A 17,412-nucleotide genomic window follows, 5' to 3' on the forward strand; every position below is an offset into this window, starting at 1 on the left:
CACATGGTGGTGGGGGGTCTCTAGCAGGGCGTTTTGTGATCCTGAAGCTTTTCTGTGAGATTAAGGCTACTGCAACTGTAAAATATGAATTACCCTGGGCACTTAACTGCCTGTAGAAAAAAATAAAACACACAATCAAGCAGTTGGAAGTTGTGAATTTTAGCCCACATTTAAAAATGGGAGAGAAATGCTTTCCACATGAGGGTTTTTAAAGCAGTATAATGAACACTGTGCCTGACTCATCCTTCACATGGGAGAACTAAGCAAGCTAAGAGGAAACGTCTGCAGGCAGACATCCCTCAGGGCAGGAATTTCTATCTTTTTTCTTTTAAGGGAAGAAACTTAAAAGGACTGGCCCAAAGTTTTTTTGCCTGACCCCATCAGGTGTTTGCAATCTGTTTGTAATTCTAGAAGTCACCTGGAGGCCAGGCATATCTAACTGGATGCCTTTGCAACAGCTTTCAAGACATGAGAACTACTGTTCCTATAGTACCAGGTCGGTGTACAAGGACTGCAGCACTGGATCTTCTCTCGCTGGTGACTACCACAGCAATGTCTGTAACACAAAGGCTGGGAAAATATCAGGCTGTCGTATCACAGTACGTCAAATAACCCAGGGCTGCATTACAGAGGCAGCAGGAGCTCTGTGGAGCCTCATGGGAATGTGAGGTGAGTAATCACAGCTGCGATTGATTTCAAAGAGACAGATCAACTCCCCGAGAGAAAGCTAGGACACTTCTACTGAGAGGGCTGATCGCATTTTTGGGGATCTTGGTTTTGTGGGTTTTTTTGGTGGTGTTTGTTTTGGTTTTTTTTTTTTTTTTTTTGTGGGAGAAGTACTACTTTTAGGTTCAGGTGAAGGAATTCAGTGGGAAAGCCTTCCACATTCCTCCAAGAATGGGAATTTTCATCACAATTGTAGAGATACTGTGGGACTTGCCTGGGACAAAAAGGAAGTCAATGTTAAAGCCAGGAACTGACCAAACAGACCTCCTAACTCATAGCTTCAGTGTCGTGCTTCAGCCATGAGGCTGTCCTTCCTCTGTTTCTGCTGACCCTTCATTATACATTTTTCTCCAAGTTTAAAAGCTGACTACTTGGCAGCTGAAAATTTACCCTTCCTCTCGCCCCTGTACAATAGCAGCTTTTCAGACAGAATCCACACAAAAGAAACATTTTGTTCTTCCTCTGCTGATCAGAAGAGCTGAGCAGGAGCTAGGTTAAAAGCATGAGGGTTTGACCCTAGCTCCCATTGTACTCAAAGACAAAAGCTTCCACTGGTATCAGTAGACGTAGTGTTAGATCTATGCTCTGGAAAGGGCGCTATTAGAAAGCTGCCATGGAGTAAATTAAGGCAAAATGATGAAAAAAAAAAAAAGAAACCAAACCTCAAAGTCAAAACTTCCTATAATGAAAACACACATCATTATTTGGTGTCGGCCCTTCGGACTAACGCTGCGCCGCGGCGGCTGGTGCCAGCTCTGGTGGCGGGGGGCACCCCCAGGGCAATTACTCGGCGAGACACTCACTGCCGCCGCCGGGGCGAGCCCCCACCTGCGAACGGCCGTCAAAAAACCCAAACAAATTAAAAAAAAAACCAAACCAACAACAACAACAAAAAAACCAAATGAAAACAACGCAGGAACCGCTCGTTCCAGCGGCTTTTCTTACGAGATGCTCACGGCGAAGGAGGCGGGAGGGCCCCGGGCCCCAGGCCCCCTCCCCTTTTTTCCGGCTCGGAGGCGAGGCCCGGGCCGAACACCCCACACCCACACCAGCACCGCTCCTCCCGAATACAGCCCGCCGCGCTCCGCCGGACCGGAAGTGGGGGCGCGGGGGGCGGAGGGGGGGGGGGGTCGTTGGGAGGGGGGCGAGCGCATGCGCAGGAGGTGTTGCCCGGCCGCGCCCCGCCCCCGCCGCGGTGGGGGTCTGGCGTGCTCCCTGCCCGCGGCGCGAGGCCGGGCCCGGGCGGCGGGTAGCGCCGTGGGGTTGGCGGGGGTGTGTGGCGCGAGCGAGCGAGCGAGCGAGCGCGCGCGCGCGGAGGGGGCAGGGGGCGGAGGGGGGCGAGGAGGACGGACGGACGGACGGACGGGGTGAGAGGATGTGAAGATGGCGGAGCTGCAGATGCTGCTGGAGGAGGAGATCCCGGGGGGGCGCCGGGCCCTGTTCGACAGCTACACGAACCTGGAGCGGGTGGCCGAGTACTGCGAGACCAACTACATCCAGGTGCGGCGGGCGGGGCGGGGCGCGCGCAGCCTAACGGGCGCCCTCGTAGCCTAACGGTCGCTGTCCCCGCCTAACGGTCGCCGGCCCCGCGGCGGCCCCGGCGGCGCGGCGCTGAGGCGGGCAAGGGGCAGCCCCGGCTGCGCAGGGTCGTGTCCTTCCCCCGCCGTTTGCTGTGGGGCAGCCTCCGGTGCCCGGTCCCGGGGTGGGCGGGCGGGTGAGGGGAGCGGGGTCGTGCCACCCCCGTCCTCTTGGCGATGGGAGAGTGACAGGCGGGTGGCACCGGCTGCTGCAGCCCGGGGAGGAGGAAAGCTGGTTCACCTCCAGAATGAACTACCCCGGCGTGACGAGGCGTTTAAATATTTAATTGATTTCTAAATTAAATTCCTTCTACTTTGCGAGTGTGTTGAATATTTATTTGGTATCGTGTCTCTGTCGCTCCTTTTCGTTCCCTTCCCACGTTCCACTCCCCTTTGCTGACAGTGCTGAGATGATGTGATAAACCGAGGAGATAATCAGACTCCTGTAAATGCAGTATTTCTGCTTGTTAATTTAGAGCACAATGACATATGTTTTAATTGGGATATGCCTGTCGGTTTATATTTCCCTTCCCAAGTAGGGCTGCAGTATTCGATAGAATGGGCAGCTACCAAGTGGTAGGTGCAGAATGAAAGCGTGATGTAGTAGAGATGACAGAGAATTAGGGAGAAAGACATCAAGCACAAGTTGCTACTGCAGCATGTGATTTTTGCGGGGCCACTCTGAAGCCAGGTTGGTGTTAGGACTTTGGATTTTTTCTCTCCTCTTTTTACTAGGAAGAGAAGCAAAATATAGTCAGTTTACTTTGATAGTGATTGTAAGGCCAAATGCAAGAGTCGTGTCCCCCCCCAAAAAAAACCCAAACAAACAAAAGAAACATTAGTTATGGGTTACTCCTAAGAAGGGTCTGAGTGTGTAGGAATGAAAGGAGGGGGACATGGGTTCGTGGTGTCAATGTTGAGAGAAGTACAAAGGGTCCCAGTTTTATTTTTGCTTTCAGTACCTTAAGTGGAGAGTCTTGTGTGTTTCCAGACAGCAAGTAGGGATGAGATCCGTAGTGAGATTATTCTATCAGTGAAAATGGGAGAGAATATTTAACCAGTGACAGAGAGTACTTAATATGTCCCTGTAAAAACTGTTTGTTTTGGATTGTTGAATGACCAGCTGCCCTTCAGAGAGAAGACTTTGCATATTTTGGGTCATTTACAAAACATGTCAGTAACAGTGAAATTACATAGATGTTTTTTATTATGTAATAACTTTTCTTATGTTGAATTAGTATGACTTGTGTTCCTTAAGAGAAATATATTGAAATATTTTCTTACAGTCATAACCTGACATACATGTAAATTTATGCTTTTTTGAAAACCGAGAAACTGATTTTTCTGGAATAGGGGAGAGGAGTCTTGGAAGGCAGAACCGGGTAGGAAGAAGTGGATGTAGTTTGGGTTTTTTTGGTTCTTTCTCTGACCTTTTTTTGCATTCTTTGTATAAACTGAAGTTTCTAAAATCTGTATTGAACAGCTTCACTTCATTGTTTTAATGAAAGCTGTAGAAGAGAACTCCATGCTGTTTTGTACAAATAGAGAATGAAAAAAGATGGTTATTGCCCTGGACGGCATACAGTCCGTAATGACAGTCTAGGATAATAGGAGATGGATACAGACAGATGGTGAGTGAAGGAAAAGAATGAGGCACTCTTGGTCGGCCTGATGGATTCTGGCCACCACACAGCAATACCCTGATTGTTGGCAATTTATCCAAGCATCGTGACAACAGAGAGCTTTAAGGGGGAGGTGAGAATGAAAGAATGAAATTGCATTGTGAGTGTTGACTGTGATGTGCAGTATTGGTCACAGCATGAACATGTTTAAATTTCAAACAAGTGGGGAATGGAGGACATCAGCCAGGTGATAGGCTCTGGCCTTTGGAATTGGCTGAGAGACCACAGAGTGCGTTTATTGTAGAGGAGAGGTCCAATGTGAGAGGATTCTGGGTTTAGTGATGTGAGTGCCCTAGTAACAAATCTGTCAGTGAGCCCACCTCACTTTCATGGTACCAGAGCTACATAAACTCCTGCACAGGATCTGTATACAAAGCTGATTTTTTCTTCTCTGCAAGAGTGGGAGTAGGTAAATGGATATAACTATTGGTTGGTTGGATATTAGTGACTTTGCTTCTAATAATAATTATTATTCCAAAGCTATTATTGCAATTAAGTCCAAATTATATTCAAAAACAGGAGTCTTGGATTATGTGGTGAAGATGGACTTGTGATATCTCAGAAGGGTGTGGAAGAGTAGTCATCCAGAAAGTCATGTAGTGAACATGGACTAATTCTACTGTAATCCTTTAGTGTTTCATTGTTGACAGAAGGTTTTGTTGTGGATATTCTTGAGATTTCCTGGAGGAGGCTCAGAGAGTGACTGAGCTCTGAACTTGATCTGCTGGATGATAGGCAGTGTGGTGATGGGGACATTGAAGGCTTTACATTGGCCTGTATTTGCCAGTAGACAAGCCTTTTGTGCCAGTTGGTGCTTTGAGGTTTCATGCCAAAAAGGTGGTATTCTTCTAATAACTTGGAGAAATCATACAGTTATTTCTACATCATATTTCCTAAAGAGAAGGGGAAGATGCACATTTTTATTTAGGAGAATGTTTTTGTGGTATCTGACATAATGTCAATCACCAGTTAAATTTTATACTGTCCATTCAGTGCTTTATGCACTAGCACTGTGTTCTCTGTTACCAAGTTCAGTCTCAGTCTAAACTGTGCAACAGAGTAATTCTATAAAATATGATTGTCTGATGTTCCTGATATTATAAGAAACATATTTGCAGTCTGCATTGATTTATCTGGGTCTTTCATAAAAAGCAGAGAATAGTTATACTGGACAGTGTGACATGTTCACAAAATTTTCATATTCCTGCATTATTTTTGTTCAGGAGTATCCTAAAGAAAAATTCTAGTTGTGATGGTGTAAGTAACAAGATGAAGCCATTATGTGAATTGCACATCCTGTTACTGGCATACTAACATAAATTCCAACACTATCTTGGCCTGCCCAGTTTCTTTGAGCTTGTCCTGTATAAATCTATTCTGGAATAATCTTTTGTTTGTTTCTCATGATCATCGCTCTTTTAAAAAATCAGCTTTTCATTTTGTGCAGTGTTGGAGCTTTCTAGAGTAACTGAATGCTTGTTTCTGTTAGCTCTTTGTTGAAAGAGTCAGAAAAAATTACCAGATGGAGTCACTTCAGCTAGTAGGGATCTATCAGGAACAGATTTGGGGTGAGGGGAAGTCCCACCACCAAAGTTAGCATGCAGAATTGGGTGAAAAGCCAAGCCTCTGTGCCCTGCTCAGCTTTCAGGAGCGTAGGATTTCTGTGTGCTGTGTTGTCCAGATTCTTCTAAAAGGCTCTGTATTTTTTAGTTTTTCAAGATTATTATGCTTTGCTTGTCGGCTCTAGAGTCTGAAAAGTAAGAGTGAGCTTCCGATTTTCCTCTCTTCATAGTCTTCAGGTTGCCATGGCTGTGTTGCATTTTATATACAGAAACAGCCTGCTGGTGTTTGTGAGGCCGAGAGCGGGAAGGGGATTTTTACTGCCGTTCTTAATATTCCATCCTTCTGGTTATTAGAAGTACCTGCTTTCAGCTCCTGCAGATAACTTTATTTAAATAGATGTAAAGCTGAAACCTACTTGTTTCTCAGTAATTTTACTACAGTCCATAGATCGATGAGTTTCATAGTTGTTTTCCGCATATCTGTTAATTTTACTTAGACCTTCTAAGAAAAACCAAGTAGCTGTAGATTTGGAAGCATCCAAGAGAATAAGACATCTGTTAGCATACTAGTTTTAAATCACAGGAATGGTGGTCCTTTACAGATAGTAACTTAGTGGTTACAGCTTTAGTAATGTCACGTGAAATTTCTGTGGAGTTGCTTGTAATAACCAGTACCAGTATATAACTTGTATAAGTATATAGGTCATTGTGGGTATTACAGTTTATAAACAAGTTCAAGAAAGATCTCTGTTCTCTTTACTGAGGATGAGATGCATATCACCTTTACAAAGGCAACTGTGTTAGATTTGTACAATTTATTTAACCATCAGAAATGTGACTATCAGAGGAAAGTTGTTTTCTACCTTTCTCTTCCTTAAACTTGTTTCTTTTATAATCCAGCTTTGGTGAAGAGGTAATTAAGCTTAGCATTGATGGAACACTTGTTCTGCAGGCATGAAAGTGGATATTGATTAGCTCCGGTGAATATTAGACTACAACTTCAGGAAGATGCTGACAAGTTGAAACTCTTTAAAAATACTAGGAAACTTGTGAAAGAGCAATAATGGATATATGGACATCATACTGTAGTATTTTACTCTGAAGTGCAATGAATGAATACTAGGCTGTGGTAGGACTTCATAAAAACTGTGTGATTTTAAAATTGTAGTAGTATGCTGTGGTGGGTTAACCTTGACTGTCTGCCAGGTGCCCACCAAGCAACTCACTCTCTGTCCTCGGCAGAACAACAGGAGAAAGTAAGAAAAAAAAAAAAAAAAAAAGCTCATGGGTTGAGATAAGGACGGGGAGATGGCTCACAGATTACTGCCATGGGCAAAGCAGACTTGACTTGGGGAATATTAATTTAACTTATTGCCAATTAGAAATAGAGTAGGATAGTGAGAAACAAAACCCAAACTAAAACCACCTTTCCCTCACCCCTCCTTTCTTCCCAGGCTCAACTTCACTCCTTCATTCCCAACTCTTCTGCCTCCTCCTCCAGAGTGATGCAAGGGGATGGGGATGGGGACTGTGGTCAGTTCATAATACTGTCTCTGCTGCTCATTCCTTCTCACGCTCTTCCCTTGCTTCAGCGTGGGGTCCCTCCCACAGGATACAGTCCTTCACAACATGCTCCAACATGAGTCTTTCCCATGGGCTGCAGTTCTTCAAGAACTGCTCCAGCATGGATCCTTCCCAATGGGGTATAGTCCTGCAGGAACAGAGAGCTCCAGTGTGGGTCTTCCACAGGCTATAGTTCCTGCTGGAAAACCTACTCCTGCATGCAGTCATCTCCATAGGCTGCAGCTTCTTCTAGGAGCCTCCTCTGTGGGCTCTCCGCGGGCTGCAGCTTGTATCAGAGCATATCCATCTGCTGCAGCATGGGGTCCTCCACGGGCTACAGTGTGGGTATCTGCTCCACTGTGGTCCTCTATCAGCTGCAGGGGGACAACCTGCGTCACTATGGTCTTCTCCATGGGCTGCAGGGGAATCTCTGCGCCATTGCCTGGAAACACCTCCTCCCCCTCCTCCTTCTCTGACCTTGGTGCCTGCAGGGCTGTTTCAATCAAATTTTTCTCACTCTTCTCTCACACCTGCTTCGCTGTGGTTTTTGCCCTTTCTTAAATATGTTATCACAGAGGCACCACCAGCATCACTGACGGGCTCGGCTTTGGCCAGCGGTGGGTCTGTTTTGGAGCTGGCTAGAATTGGCTCTGTCTGACATTGGGGCAGCTCCTGATCTCTTCTCACAGAGGCCACCCTTGCAGCCACCCCAGTGCCAAAACATTGCCATGTAAACCCAATACTTATGCCTGAGGGGACATTACTTCAGTACACTCTGTGTTAACATTTACTTGTGTTTGTCATTAGCACTAAATCCCAGCAATTAAGGGGAAACTAAGCTTAGCAATTAATAAGACTGTATGTGGCCACTGTTCTTTTGATTTCAAAAAAGTGATGCTTTCTGCAAATTTGATGTAGCTGGCTAAGTAAGTGAAAGTCTTACTACCATCTTCAGTGTCTCCCCTCTGGTGCTGTCTCATGTTCATCCTGCAGGTGGTTTCACAATCCTCTTTTCTCCATGTGCCCTTAAGGTGGAAGGTGGAAGTAACCACATGGTGGACTCTGGTGCTACTATAAAGGAACCAGTAATAATACTAGTGATCTTTTGGGGTTCTTTACTTTTTCTTTTCCCCCTTCCTTTTTACTTACTGTATCTGCAAGTGCCTAACCTTTAAGGACCTGATAATTTAAAGGAAGGTTGACAGAAACTGTTGCTTGAAGTTAGATAGAGTTAGATAGCCTCTGCATTATCAGAATGTATAAAAAGAAAAATCTTCTGAAGTGATACCAAATGTTTTCAATATTTATGACAAAATTAGAAAAAAAGTACTTAAAGTATGTTGTTTATGTGTCTTTTGATTCTAATTTTCTACAATAAAATTCCATGGTAGTAGTTCAGTCACAATATATGCCTCTCGGAGTTGTAACTATATTGAATGGTTGCACAAATTGTTATTGCATGTGTCTCTATACTCAAGGTTCACAGTGAGCTTGTTAGGTTGGTAAGTTTAGTGAGGATAATCTAGGTATATCTTGTGTGTTTCCTTTTAAGTGAGTCAATGTAGTTGGTGAAGTATTTATCACTTAACCAATCTACTTTTCCTTTGCATTAACTGTGCTGCGTTTTGCCAGGAAAGCTAATTTAATACATTTAATAGTGTCACAAGTTCAACCTGGAGTTCAGGAAGAGTAGGATTGATTCTCTGTTGGCTGGGTGTGGAAATAGCATAAGCCATTTTATTAGTGGTACTGGGAGTTGCTGGTGGTAATACTGTATGTATAGGTGGGAAAATAAAATTTGTTAAATATGCAAGTTGCTAATATAAACCAAGTGTTGTAACCCTAAATGTTGGTTACAAGTGGCATTCAAGTCGTTCCCTTCTATAGTTTATTTTCAGATTGTGGTTATTGAATAATATTGATCAAGAATTGTAATTCAAAGTAGCAAGCTTCTGCATCCTAAAGTTAATAAGCTCTCTAAAATTTATTGTCCGTTGCTTGTGTTTTACTTGCGTTTGCAGTCATTAATCTTTGTGGTTTAGTGCTGTAGGTTTTAAGGCAGGAAGTGGTGCACCACCGTGGTGCACCCTGTAAGACAGGAGCTTCTCCAGTCAGTGCTTTAAGCAAGTGAAATCTTACTCCGTTATGTTCAGCAGAACATTTTATTGAAGAATACATTGATTTAAATACCATGTTATGCAGCAAATTTTCAGTAGACTTTGTCTAGAGCCTGCTGGCCCATTTTTCTTGGATTTTGTTTTCAAATACTATGTTTTCACTCAATTGTGTACCTGAAATTAACCTTTTGCTTAGTAATCTAAGTTCTGTAGATTTTGTTAGATACCCGTACCTGGAACTTTTGTCATTGAGCTACTCATACTTTATGAAGCAAAATTGCATGTCAGTAGATGAAGCACGTAATCACAGCACACTGAATTTAGGTACATTTCCTCTTTTCAGGGGTCTCACAGGTTAAGTTGGCAATTTTTTTTTGAAGTGAATGAACTAATATGTTCTTGCAAATGACTCATGCCTATTTCGGTGAGAAATGTTAATTTTCTGGTTCCCAGGTGCAACAAAGAAGTTGCTCTGTCAAATTTATAGTGATAGGCTCTGAACTATGGACTCTATATATGCTATTCATTTTTCCTGTAGCTTATTTCCCAGTAGATGTCATTGTAATATCTGTTCTTAATAGTCTTCCAGTTTGAAATATAAGTGCTTGTTTTATTATTATTGGCTTAGTGTTACTGTAGTAAAGTTGTTTTATGCTCAGTGAATTGCAGGGTGAGGAACAAATATTATTTTGTTTGGGGTTTTGGTAGCCTGTATGTGTTGGCTATATGCATAACCAAAAGCTAGTTTTGTACTGAACTTGTAAATTTAGTATTTTTTCTTAAAGTTAAAAAGTTCTTCTAGGTAAATGTCAATGTTTTTGTTAGGGTATTTTGTAACACTATTGTGAATTTACTGCTTTAATATATATGAAGTCTGTCAAAATTCTTGGGAATAACTTTGGGATCTTTTGTCTATTTTTGAGCTGGCTGCTGTTTTATCAAAGTTGGTTTATGCTATAGATCACTTGAGATTTTTAAAACTATACTCTTGGAAGATCAGTTCATGGCTGTTAAATTGCTACATCAGCTGATATTATAACAGATTTTAGGGAAGCCTGATATGCTTTTGTTTGAAGATGCTTATTTCAACCTGTATGCTGTCATTATCAAAATTATTTTAATTATCTTCAATTTTAAAACTGATATTTAAATGAACAAATAGATAAGCTTCAGAAGAACTGTTTCCTATAATGTGAACTACTGTTCTTTTATTTTTATATAACTGTCTGTCATATTATGCATTCTGTTGGAAATAAATAGTAAAACAAGTTGATGATCCTGATTTTTGACATTTTATGGGAAACATTTTGTGGGAAAATTATTGGGAGTTGATAAACATTGTTAGAAAGCAGATACTAATTTCTGTTATTCTTTTTGGTTAACCTTTTTGGTAAAGGATAAACCTTGCAACAATTTCTGTGAGGTTTTGTTTTTTTTAGTGTTAATATAAGTAGGTTCACTGGGTTCAAGGAAGGAGAAGAAAGTGGTTTAAATTTGGATTTTAGAGTTCAAGGAAATCTTTCTGTCATAACTACATAGAAAAAAATAGAAAATTTTGCTTTTGAGTGGCTTATGAGAGGGAGGGTTAAAAATGTATTTACTTGCTTGTCAGTGTCAAATGTAAACTTTCACTGATGGGATTGAGGGTTTCAGAAGACTGCCCCAGTCTTTCCAGCAGTGGAGGGCAGATAGCAATTTTCTCTTTGTCCAGTGCATTACCAGCTGGGTGACTCTGGCAGTGGCTCTGAATTTTGTGCTGGGTGCAGGAATACTAAGAGGCATTCAGATTGAGCCCTAACAGGTTTGTCCAGTGTGGAAGTGTTGAGGTTGAATGGGCTGCCTGCTGGACCATCCTGAAAAAGACTGGTTTTGCAGGTTTGAAAACTTGCATTTAAAATTGCTAAATTCTTTCAGTTACCCACCTAGAACCCTTTGGAATGTGACTAGAAATCAAAGCAGTGCCTGTCAAAAGCTGCAAATATTAGGCTTTGCTGTTGTTTAGGGGCAAGGTTGCTGAGCTGATCTAGCATCTTTCTGTTTCTAGTTCTGTCTATATCCTTGTCCTGGGTCTGGTCCTTATCTGATCATTTATGAGCTAGTTCAGTGAGGTAAACCAACAGAAAACTAACTAGGGCAAGAAAAGCATCCTGTCTTTGCTCAGTGATGGTGGGAGTGTGAAACAAGGGAGGAGCAGGAGCAATGAAGTAGGGAAGGAGTGGGACCATCCCTGCTGAGGGCAGTTAGATTGACCATTGTAAGGTAAGAGAGAAGTTCTTCAAGATACCAGGTATCAAACTTGGTTATCTCAAGCTTTTAGCCCAGCAGTAGTGCTGCTGCTCTTTGGACCTGAATTTTAGTAGTGATAGTCTGCCCCGCCCTGTGAAAACTGTGAGCGGTAGGGGCTGACACTTGCTCAACATGAAAGGGTCATGACAGGTAATCTTCAGTAATATGTGACTTTTGAAAGCAGTATTAGTGTTTGTCTCATAGAACAATCAGTCTTTTGGTGTTGCTGTTCTTAGAAAGGGATACATAAAGCTGAAATAGTATTTTTGACTCTGAAATTTTCTCTTTGAAAAGATTTCAGTCTTTAACAAAAAATATACAAAGCCACTTATTACTGAGTAGTCTAGGATGAATTCATAGCACGCTAATTTCTCTTGATTTGCTTTAATAATGGTTAAATAGTATGTGCTTACTGAATATACAGTGCAAATTCTGAAAATTATTTCAGAGTGTCCTTTTGAACTGTAAGTTTGAGAAGTGTTGGATATTGCAAAGTTTGTAATTCACTCTGATTTTTTAACTAGGTGGTAAGTTTGTAAGCTGGCATGAAAAGTGGAGCTTGTTTATAGCTTTATAAGTGAGGCAGAATGTTTCCTGCAGAGTGCAAAAAGTTTGTTGTCTACCTATGTTTTTAATGGATAAAACCCCACAGGTCTGCTGCAATGTGTAAGGAATGTAAATATGTTCAGTATCCCAAATTAAATGGCTATTTTGGGTCAGTTAACATACATTTGTCTGTCTGGAGAGTGTGTGGGAACACAAAGTATTTAGCTAAAAGGAGAAAAATACCTGTTAGAATACTAAAGATGCCATGCCATTATGGAAAGTTTACAGTAATTTTCACTATTTATAAATATATCAAAAAGGGCAAATAGTAAAACCAAAAGCTTTTATCCCCCATACTGCGAACAGCAGAATAGGAGACTGAGGTGGATAACAGGCATCAGAAAGATTGAAAAATGCCTGTACGAGCAGAACCTCAAAAAAGGGGCTGTTATTTTTGACAGAGAAATAGTAAATTATAAGACTATGCAAATAAAATTGTGAAGAGTATGACCAGTGTACACTGTTTTTCCACTTTTCTTGTGTAAAGTACATGGATACTAAACGTAGTTTGATAGGTAATATACTTAATCTGTGGGATTACTGCTATGAGTTAAGGCTCAGGATTTAATGTTATTCTAAAAAAGGCTACACATTTTAAATAAATAATGAGAATATAAGCAGTTTTATCTTTTTCTTTCGTATGTTTTTGCCTTGCATTTGTTCTGAATTGGTCCATGATGGAGTTTTATGCCCATTATGTGAAGTGTTTTGTGTTGTCCACTGTAATCCATTCACTGGATTATTTGGGATATTGCTTCTATTTAATATCATATTTTCTGTGTCCTGAGTACCGTATATCCTGTATCCTTGGAAATGCTTATTGCACAAATTGGTGCTAGTTTGGCCTTCCAAGGAGAGGGAATTAATTTGTCAAGTTGCTCATGTCAATTCAGTAAGATCTAGATAAATTTCATTTGTGGCAAAGAGGACTGGAGATTTTTATGTGATGGAGTACATATGTGAATGCTGAAATGGTGCTAGTGAAATTAATTGGGCTTTCCCACAGTGGCTAATAACTAGAGAACTGGGAGTGAAGTTGTAGAGTTGTAGAGAAGCATAAAACTGAGACATTACATTTGTTTGTTAGTTATGATAAGTCAGCGTGCAGGGTTTTCTGATATACTTCTCAGTTTTCTCACTTTACCCAGCTGTTGGTGACTTCAGAAATTATCTTCAAAGATTTAAGCCTGTTTGCCGCCTTGTCCTCAGGGAAATGATGCCCATGGATTGACTCTCTCTCAGAAGGGGCAGAGTGATCGAGCATGCAGAAGGTCCGAGGAGCAAACTCTGAATGAAAGAGTAGTGTATAGTCAGCCTAAACTAGTGAGGGTTGTTTTTTTAGATTTTTTTTGTCAAATTGTGAGTGCTTTGTCATAAAAGCAGTCCTTTCCTAAAAGAAAGAAGAAATTCTTTCTGACTATATGTGCATCTATATAAATCAATCAGTTTGGCTAATAGAAGGTAAAAAGTTATCTGTAGGCTCTGAATCTCTGTTATAGTTGTCTGGGGTGATAATAGGCAATTTAAACCAACTCCAAATTGAGAACACTTCTATAACCACTTGAGGGAACGAGTTAATAGAACAATGGTAAATCATTACCATGTTGTGATCTACTTAGAACTTACATTTTAGATTTTTTAAATACATACACAGTCTTTACATTTATTTTAGTCAATAATTTGATATATAACACAAATATAATAGGATGAATCCAGTTTTGATGACTGGATAAAAGTCTAATTTTTGTTTTTCTCATTTGTATACATATGTCTATAATAATAGCAGAGATCCTTGAAAACAAAATTTTTCACTGTAACGAGCCTCTTGTAAACATTAGTAGCATATTAAGACTCCTCATTTAAGTAACGTTTATAGATTGTATGTATTATGCTAGATAGGCTCTTAGGAATTGTCTCACTTGATCAACAGAGGGATAATTAATGCTGAGGTATAAATTATTTAACCATTTATACATATATAAAAAAGGAATTTTTTCATGACGTCAACAAACGGGGCGTACAGTGCTAGTAATCAACTTGTCAGTGCTTAAAAGTACTATAAAGATAAGGGGATTTTGTCCTTGCTTATTTTCTTATGATGAACAAAGGTTAGTATTTTCCTTGTATTTCACCTTCCATGACATTTTCTTACCTTTTTTTGGTTGTGTCTTGTGTTAAGGATCCAGAGAAGAAAGAGAGATTTCTTTGCCCCTGCTGACGGTTCAAAGTATTGTATTTTACTAAATTTAGTTTTGTTTTTTTTTTTGTAAGCAGCAGGCTCATCTTCTTAATATTCAGTGTATAATCTTAATCAGATTTTCTGTGTGACATCTTAAAAATGAAAAACATACTTAAGGAAATTCTTTCTTTTAAGTTGTAAATGAATTATACAAAAAAACCCTAAAACCAAGCAGCATTTTCTTCCATTTTCTGTGCCACCCTTGAGGCTGCGTAATGATACTGGCAACAGTTTCTGTGGACCTGTCTCTTTCCATAAGCAGTGTGATATGTTTTATCATTTGAGGAAGAAAGGTGTTCTGGGGATGAAGTGCCAATTTTAGATCTGAAGTTCAATTTGGGGATATACTGCAGTTACTATATGGATAGGACTTCAATTACCCTTCTGATAAAGGGGACCAAAAATGCTTTTTTTTTTTTTTTTTCTTTTTGAGGGAGAGAAACGGGTCTTCCTGTGATATTTTTTGAACTGATTTGACCTTAGTTTTCAGGCCTCTTGCCATTACCCCATGGTAAATGCTATATTCGGTGAAACTCGCAGGGCAGCTCTGAAAGGCCAAAATTCTGAAAATTATGTTTGTTGTTTAGGTTCTGTCGGAGATGGAGATGCTAAGCTGTAGAGATTGAAATGTGAGGATTATTCAGGTTTTTTTTTTTCGTTTTGTATGTATTGTGTTAGTTTGTCAAACTGCATTCTTTTACTGGTTTTGGTGTTTTGGTTTTTTTTTGCTTAGCAAATAGATGCCATTCTTTTCATTACATGCCTCTGCACAAACCGAATCACCACTTGAGCAGTCAGCTTCTACCTAATTCTTTTGGTTTTGAGTAACACAGCTCTTATGTGATGCTTTTCATCTCTAGATCTCATACTCTACAAATCAGGGTAAGTACTGCTTTTGTTTACAGAGTGGAAGGAAGTTTTTTTCAGGACATTTTGGTCTGGATTTCATATGCACTTTAATCTGTGTTTGGACATAGTCCTTCAAGAATTGTTTGCATATGTTTCCTCTGCTGAACATAGGGGGGAAAGAGGGTGGTATTTCCTGTGTTTTAGGGACAAACTGTTGAGTAAGATGACTGGAAGATGGTGAGTGTTTAAAAAAAAAAAAAAAAAAAAAAGCCAATTGCGTGTGCCTAGGAAGGTGGAAGATTACAGGTTATGCAGTTGGTGGGGCAATCTGCAAAATGAAGGAGAGGACTGCTTGTCTTAAAAGCGTCTTGAAAATTCCTGCTTACTCTGTGCCTCAGCGTCTTAAAGCCTCTCTATCATTCATATTGTGAAACTCTTCTTGCCTTTCCAGGATAGTTTTATTTATTACCCTAGCTAGATAGGTAGAGAGGTGATACTGTTTAAACATGTCTTGTCAAATGAAAAGGTCATCTGTGCATTACTTTAATTCATTAGGGTGTAGAGAAAAGCCCTTTTTTTTTTTTTTTCTGATAGTAGAATTTGCTGAATATACAGTTGTAACAACCTGTTAGGAGAACTTTAAAGCAAATGAATTCACATAAAAAATGAAAGAATGCGAGGCAAGAGAACCTTTTGTGACATAGAATAGACGTTCAGCATTTGAAATGTTCTTAATGTTGTTGTTGCTACAACGAAGGGCTCAGAATTGTCAGAACAAGAATGTTGTTAAAATGGGGTGAATAAGCGAAATTTGAGACTCTCGTTCTGTGTCATAATAATGGTGGATGTAAACACAAAGGTGGGGATTCTTTATATCCTGTAATGCAGCACAGAACTGCTGTGAGAGGAATTGTGTTCTTTCACAAGTTTGCAGTGTCACTTTCTACTTTTAGCCTATAATCTTTCACGTCTGTAACTTCAGTATAACACTGTGCTGTCTAAGCATAAGGATGTGAGTAGTCACGACATTACAATACAGTGCTTATAGGTATGCTTGTAAGTTGCAGGCATGCAGTTGGTGCAGGTTGAGTAGGCTAGCTTCAAGACTGCATGTAATGCTTGCATCCTTAGTCATGTATTTTATGGCTGAGAGCTCTTGCCATTGTGACAGTTACCAGAATGTGTAAAACTATGTAGTATTGCTGCTGTAGTTGGATATGATGAAATTTGACCTATATGGGGGACAACATAATAATTCTTAACTGTGAGATTAAAGTTACTCTTTTACTGAAATATTTGTGACTTAATTTAGATTGTATAGCAGGAAGGAATTGTTTTCTCTATTTGAGACAACCGTAGTCTGTATATGATTTTTCTTTATATTTGAAAGCGTTCATTAGTACAAATTCTGTTACGTGAGGGTAACAAGGGATTGATTTACTTCATGAAAGTTCTGAGTTTAGTTTTATTGGGCTACTCTGGATGTTGCTGTTGTAGGGGAAAAATAGCAGTACATTTTTAGCTTCTGCCAAGATGTCTGTGACAGATGGTGTCTTGTCTTTCCAATATGAATTCTTCCTGCTCTATAAATATTGATTGGAGAAAAAAAAAATGGTGTGCCATAACTTTAAAAAAATGTGCTCTGGTTGATATAGGAGTGACTAAGGGATATTTATACAGATCTTGGTCAGAACAGCACCAGTACGTGCAGAAATCACTATCTGAACAAATCTAATAGGGCCTGGTAGAAATCTGGCTCGCATTAGACAAACAGAGAAAAGAAAAAATGTGTGCATGTTTTGGGGAAATAATATTAAAACAGTCCCTGCAAATGCTTTTGTGGTAAAAAAATGTTCTTTAGTGGAAACTGAGGTCTGGAACATGATTATTACATGTGCAAAGATGGGCAGCTGCTAATTTTTGGGCATTGCAGATGCTCTGTACTACTTTCAGAGGCCTTGTCCGATTCATTCATCTGTCCTTTTCTGAAACACATTTTCAGCTTTTGTGATAACTAACTTTTGGGACAGACTTGTTAGAACTTTTTGTTCCATTGTATGTGCTGATTACCTTTCATTTTATAATTGCTGTCAAGTTTGTCTTGTGTTGGATCCCAAATAACTTGATTGTCTGATTCTTTGCAAGGTAAGCAGATAGAGCTATGTCCTTGGCTGCTGTGTCCTTAACAGAGGTTTGCTTCTGGAT

General features: G+C 40.3%; 1 protein-coding gene across 43 annotated transcripts in view; it reads left to right on the plus strand.

Annotated features, from left to right (window-relative positions):
• Positions 1 to 2,101: 2,101 nt before the first annotated feature.
• The window catches only part of ABI2 (abl interactor 2), a gene marked incomplete at its 5' end in the record, with an annotated part of 67,261 nt that continues 51,950 nt past the window's right edge, over positions 2,102 to 17,412 (plus strand). For 34 of the 43 annotated variants that reach the window (XM_082484574.1, XM_082484596.1, XM_082484602.1 and 31 more), the window contains one exon: positions 2,102 to 2,226. In XM_082484574.1, the coding sequence (XP_082340700.1) occupies positions 2,110 to 2,226 (117 nt within the window). The remainder of the gene's footprint in view (positions 2,227 to 17,412) is intronic. The other 9 variants (XM_082484579.1, XM_082484587.1, XM_082484595.1 and 6 more) reach the window with 1 other exon arrangement.

Source organism: Vanellus vanellus (genome assembly GCF_965231255.1).
Source record: "Vanellus vanellus genome assembly, chromosome: 5".
Taxonomy (NCBI): Eukaryota; Metazoa; Chordata; class Aves; order Charadriiformes; family Charadriidae; genus Vanellus; species Vanellus vanellus.